Raw genomic sequence first — 6402 nt, 5'->3', positions numbered from 1 at the left:
TAGCCGACAGGGTAGTTTTCAATTAAAGGGCAATTAACTTTTCTGTTCGGCTCTGGCGGTAAGTTCGCCCATTTATTCACCATGCTTACTACTGTCACTCATAGAGGGAAACGAAACACAGCCGTTCAAACTTTAAGAGCACGGGTCTCGTGCTGTTAGAGTTCGTGAGAAACTCGGGACTGGGGATGCTGTTCCGGGAGGGTTTAGGGCTACAGTCGTACCATTATTCTCCTCACCAGCATTGCTGTCTGCTTGTACTTCTGCTGAATTTATCGGGCGTTCGAGCCTGCGTTATATTACTTGCTGAAATGTTACCCCTGCCCTTCCTGTCCTCGCTGCTGTCTTCGTTTTATTCTCAGTCGCTCTTACTGTTATGACACTCACTCATCTCCCGCACTGTAGTTGCATGATTCGGGAACTCCATGGCACACCTCCCGGCGACCCCTTCTCTGCTATTTCCCAGTCAATCCGCACGTAATCGCACTTCCCTGGATCACTCTCACTCACCGCAAAGCACATTGCGGCTCTTCGTACTGCCCCCGGCCTCGATTGTCCGGGCCGTTGGCAAGTTCTTGTCGGTCAAAACGGGTCCAGGCTCTGGCCAGCACAGGTCATCTCGCTCATCCTCAAATGACCGCTACGACGACAGTGACGGGTACCCTATCCATGGCTGGCCCGAACCTCCGAGCGCAGTTGAACACAGTCTTGCTCTAGCCACGAAGCATAAGCATCAAACCATGTCTAGCGACCAGCCTGACGTTCCTTCCCAGCCAAACTTCCCGACCAGCGCGAAGGTCCGGTCCAGAATAGCAATTGAAAATCTGATTGACCGGCACAAAACCGCATCTCCGTCTTCTATCATCGAAACTCGAAAACGATCGTCAACCGGTCCATTTGAGTCAGGGTTTTCCGTTGGCGTTTCAACAGCGGTTTCGAAGGGCGGCCTACCTGTCGAGAATTATGTACTTGAGATTCGCCAGCAGCCTCCTAGCTGTATCGCGTTTAGTATATCCGGAAGAAGTTAATAATCTTGCTCAGGCTTGGTAATTCTCGATTAACCGCATTGTAGATGTCGTCACTCCCGCACCAACCATTGAGCTCACAATTCACGATGGCGACCCTCACCGCGAATGGCTTCAGTCTCCGTTCTTTTTCGTGGGTGCAAACCTCTACGATCCCGTCCTCAACACGCCAATTTTCCGACCGCTCGAAGAAACGCTCGTGGGCAGTCTCGTCTCGTCTTTGCATCGTGTCCGGAACCAACACGGCCGTGAGAAAGCCTACTTCATTTTTGACGACCTCACTATCAAACTCGAAGGCCAGTTCTGTCTGCAATTTAACCTTTTTGAGATGGTGGAGTACGTATACTGTTTTTCTGTACTTTATCCTGCTAACCGTTAAAGGGGTGCGCAGTTTGAATTCATAACGTCAACGCTTTCGGACATCTTTCGAGTCTACCTGATCGAGCAATTCTCTGGGGTCTGCCAAGCTTCCGACGAAATCGCAATGGCTAGGCATGAGGTCCTAAACCCGACTGTCGCTCGGTCAGAAGGTGCAACGGAGTCTAACACGCCGTCGTCTACGACTACGGCGACGACTGTCACGGCGGCCATGCCATCACCCACGGCAAAGCGGCAGAAAATTGGTCATAAAATGGAAATAAGCGAATCTGATCGGGTTGATGATGCGATACAAATTCGAAGGAAGAGGTCTGCGCGGAGCAATGTCAGCGCGACAAGCTTTGGATTGGCGGTGCCATCCATTTATTCTACTCGGATTTCGAAGAGAAGAACTCCAAGTCGCAATCGCAGGCCTGCTAGAAGCAGCCGGGAAAAGAGGGCCGAAGCCACTGACATTAATGATCGAAAGAATTACTATTACGACGGACCGCATCGACATGTCTTTTTAAAATTATCATATTCGCCTCGCGAGGAGCATCAATATTACGTTCCCGCTCCTCGTCCTCCTCGTCCTCCTCCGCCACCAGCGACACATCTTCAACAATATGAAGACAACTACCAAACTACGGCTACAGGCATGGCCCCTCGTCCGCCTCACAGCTTATCCCGCCGCTGCCAGCAAAACTCCAAATCAACCATGCAACAAGTCGGCCATAGTAGGACCAGTCTTGCGATGACTTTGCCGGCATATCATTCCTCGATGGCACCACAGCAACCTCAGCAGCCTCAGCTGCAACAACATACCCGGCTGCCGCTCTCGCCTACTGGTTTGCAACTTTCGATGCCGCCATTGGTGCCACGTTTCGGGCCGAAGTCGTTGATGCATAAGAGTGGAGAGCCCCTGAGATTGCCGCCGCTTGTGTTTGGCGACCTGGGCGTGACCGCAGCGAGTTCTCGTATTCGGTCATCCCTGCCGCCGTCCGCGGGCGCGAATATAATATATACTCAGCAACACAGTCTACAGATGTCGTTTGACTCTGCAAAAGAACGATACGCGATGGCCGCAAACACTAAGATATTCTTGCTCTAATGCAGTTGTCCGGCTTGGTGAAGCTGCTGACATTGAATTAGATCAATGGCTAATAATCCCACTTTGTTAAACTCGTGTGTGCATTGTGGTACTTTGGATGACATAAAAATGCAAGTTGGAGAGCTGCTGCTCATGTTGGCATAACTGAGATACCGTAGATATTTTTGGATAATATATAAAAGAGCAACCGTCCAGCCCTAATAGGAGTCGGAGAAGAGATCTTTAAGGTCAAATCCCCCACTTTCGATGGATCGGCGAGCGGGTTGTTGACGTCGTTGGTTGCCATGCGCAGCGCAACGTCTCAGCTGTTCTTGTTTCCGAGCCATCGCGGCGAGCGCGGGAACAAGAAGAGGTCGACGATGAGGACAACGAGGAATCGTCTTGCCATTTTGCTGCACTTGACTTTATTTTCCTCCTTCATATTACAAAATGTATATTGCAAATAAGGATGTAACGAAGCAATATGAGATAGAAGTCAAGACGACGATGGCAGGAACACCTAAGTCTTTCAACGAGGTTGCACACCAACCTGAGGGCACTCAAATGCGTCCCGCGGCCATGAGTCGGTGCGTGTTGAGCGCGTTTCGCTGTGAATGCGGTTACAAACCCCACCAGGTCATTATTAGCGGTCACGACTTCATAGTCTCTGACGGTGTCGCGTTGCCGCTCGCGCTCGCAATCGAGCTTCATCAGCCGCGCAGCTAAACATCAAACCTCTGCAACCTCTATGGCGAGGAATGCAATAAACTGCATGCATGGGTAACTTTTACGTAAATCGTCACTAAATTAAGCGGCTCGCTAAGCTAATGCTAGTAATCACGAAACTAGCCCGCAGTCCAAGAGTTCCTCTAGCGCGTTAGAGAGTTAATTGTACATCACTCCTCAGCGGATGTAACACCATCGTTATGGCACTTCTCGCGGCGATGCCTGCCCCATATGCGATATCCAGCTTGACTTTCGCGAAGATCTTCTTCGATGCATCGAATCTTGCCGAGTACAAAGAGAACGAAGACCAGATCTGGCTCGAACGCGAAGAGCAGTCCAACTCCTATCCGACCAATGAACATTTTGATGTACTATAGTCTATATCGACTACATCCTCAAGTGAGCCGCCATCACCAACTCGAGGCTCGCATAGTCAATCCAGTACATTATCAACATGATCATGACCATTACTTGTAACTTGTGGACCGAGGCTGGGGCGCCGGCCTGCCCTCTTCATCAGTGCCATCATCATGAGCTTCTGCTCTTCCTTCTGGGCGGCCTGCTCATGGCGTTATGGCCCATGCCACGTTAGCCGTGTCCTGTCCACCTGTCGAAGGGTCAGGGTTCAACTTACGCGATAGGCTTCGCCGTGCCGCCCATGCTGCGCTGCATTAGGTGGCGCCTGTTCTTTATTTTCGGCACTTTCACATCGCGGCCCCTATCCATGTATAATTTGCCGTGCCAGAAACGAAGCGCCGGACGCAGGAAGAATTGGACGAGATATTCGATCATGGCGAGTCGCTCTGCAGGTCGCTCATGGCCCAGAAGGAATCGAACAGGCTCGATGTGCTCGCCAGGGATATCGAGATGAGATGAATTTCTAGTGAAACAGCTTATCAGCCCGCTCTGGGTCTGCCGGCCCTGCTCTCACGTAACTCTGTCGTGGCCCTGAGCACACGATCGAGTTTCCCGAGCCCCTGATGCCATAATCTAGACAGAGTCACGTACGTAAGTCCTCGATAGTGTGAGGAGTCCCAGAAGGTGACTGCTATAGGAATAACCCTGAACCTAAATCCTCCCCACAAACAATTCGGGTACTTGGTGCGTGCGTTTGCTTATCATGTCTTGTTTACGCGCATCATTGGCACCGTCTCACATCTGCACACTCTATCCTTTCTGAATCCGGCAGAGATCAAGTTCACCTGCCGTATGCTGTGGTGGTACCACCGGATCGGTGGTACTTGCTACCCGACAGCAGCGTCACCCGTATGCGAGGGAATATTATGGCGCTTGTGGACGATAGTATCAAGGCCAGCCTACTAAATGCACTTAACGAGGCTGTCAAGGCTCGTCAAATCCATCAAATTCGTCTGCCGAACATCTCGTGGGGTAGCACGATCGGACTGATGAGAAACGCGCTGCACAGGGATATCTTAATGACTCCAACAGCTCATTATTTCAGAGTCTTAGAGGAATGATAGCGGTTCATTCACTTGTCGCGCGTAAGTCATTCTTCATTGACCGGGAATGGGCGCACCACCGTGTAAGTATGGACTGACAGGAAATGGCCCACCACGGCTTTTAGATCTTATTTTGGAGTTACCTCAGTATGGGAGACCGTGGACCGGGCGCTTGTGTGCTGGTTCACTAACGAGGACGGTTCAAATAGCCCGACACAGATCCAACGAACTCGCATTTGCGTAAGAACTGCTCCACTCGCAGAGCTTCGCAATACCTACAATGGTCTCACAGAGTTCGAGACCGAGTTAGCTCAAAGAGTATACGGAGGCGAATCTATGCGCTCGAGATCGATCAACTACAAGAGAATATCACGTTTGATCTGGTTACTGCCACAGCAAATATCTCATATTCCCGATGTCCAGCTACTAGAAGCGATGACGCGTACACTACCACGCACTTCTTTCGGCCTATTGTGAACTTCGCTACCGTACATCATGCTCGGCTAACTACGCTATACTACGCTGCACGTATGATGATTGCATATCTTCAACAGCTCAGTGTTTATTTGCGTACCTTGACCTAGAAGAGTACAACGAGTGCTATCCAGAAATTGTGGACATGTTTAGCACAAGATGAGATACACACCTAACAGCTGCCGCATAATATGTCGTTCACAGAACCGGGCCAAAGTCCGCGCGACTACCGTCGCAATTTTTGGTATTATGCTGTTCGCGCTCCGCATGGCGCACTCCACGACAGCAAATACTCTTAAACGGGGATAGGTCTGCAATGAGCTGCGTGTCATTCATAGCTCGGGCGACTCTCCCGCACCTGGACGATTCCAACAGGACCAGAATGGAATCGATTGGAAGAATTTCAAAAGCTTAGAAGCGTGTCCTGCATACGGCCAGCATGTGCTACCTATGACGCAGCGAGACCGTGGAAAAGTAACGACATGCGCATAAGAACTCGGTCTCTCCGTGGCTGGAATATGAGCAGAATATTCTTTCGCTGCATGTTGTATACTTGCGACCAATTGAAGAGGCTTGCTTGCGTCGTACTTAATGACACTAGCGGATTGTGTATTAGTTCTTGGACTATCGAGTTTCACCTAGTAGAATTTCCATGGATCCGAAGAAGCCTGGCGCAATTCTCGATTGGCCCGCCTCAAGACCGTCAAGATGTTCAGACATTCCCAGGCATTGCAAAATTCAATAGCCGCTTTATCAATGCCTATCCAAGTATCATCGCCTTCCTCTCGCCATACTAGCCCTCGTGTTCAATTTGACGATCCTCCGTCTGTGAACCGGCTTTGCAGACTTCAGAGTGGCGATTCACTCCACTAACCCTGAAACCCCTGAAATGGGTGGAAATGGCTGTCCGTGCTTCATTCATTGACTTTCTGAAGCCCCCCCCCCCCGGAAATCCTAGCTGTATACTTATTTGGAAGCGTACAGTAATAGCATAGCCCTGTTCTCCTAAACATTATCGTTCGCTCAAACTGAATAAACTCATCGGGGTTCAATGAATGATCCCTTAAACGTTGTGCGAACGATGATTCAAAATGATGCCTAACTGGTCGAGTGGAAATCAAACACATAGGACAACCATCAAATTCGGTAACAGCCCTGCTAAGTATCTCAATCCAACGCTCGCCAATATCTACCTCGCCCCTTTCAGACCATCTCCTCTTCAGTGGTTGCACGTCTTGTGACTGTAGGACGACAGAAAATGTGCTATCACCAA

General features: G+C 50.2%; 1 protein-coding gene across 1 annotated transcript; it reads left to right on the top strand.

Moving 5' to 3' along the window:
- Window positions 1-403: 403 nt before the first annotated feature.
- V1508DRAFT_447136 (velvet factor-domain-containing protein) lies at window positions 404-2490 on the top strand (the record flags this gene model as incomplete). Its single annotated transcript, XM_066942443.1, has 3 exons — window positions 404-1020; window positions 1070-1358; window positions 1404-2490. The coding sequence occupies exons 1-3, from the start codon at window positions 423-425 to the stop codon at window positions 2488-2490; spliced, it is 1974 nt and encodes a 657-aa protein (XP_066791991.1). The 5' UTR covers window positions 404-422.
- Between the last annotated feature and the right edge of the window lie 3912 nt (window positions 2491-6402).

The sequence above is a fragment of the Lipomyces doorenjongii genome (assembly GCF_038497915.1).
Source record: "Lipomyces doorenjongii strain NRRL Y-27504 unplaced genomic scaffold V1508scaffold_217, whole genome shotgun sequence".
Lineage (NCBI taxonomy): Eukaryota > Fungi > Ascomycota > Lipomycetes > Lipomycetales > Lipomycetaceae > Lipomyces > Lipomyces doorenjongii.
Note: the sequence above shows the minus strand (reverse complement) of the source record. Positions and strands in the feature narration are given on the sequence as shown.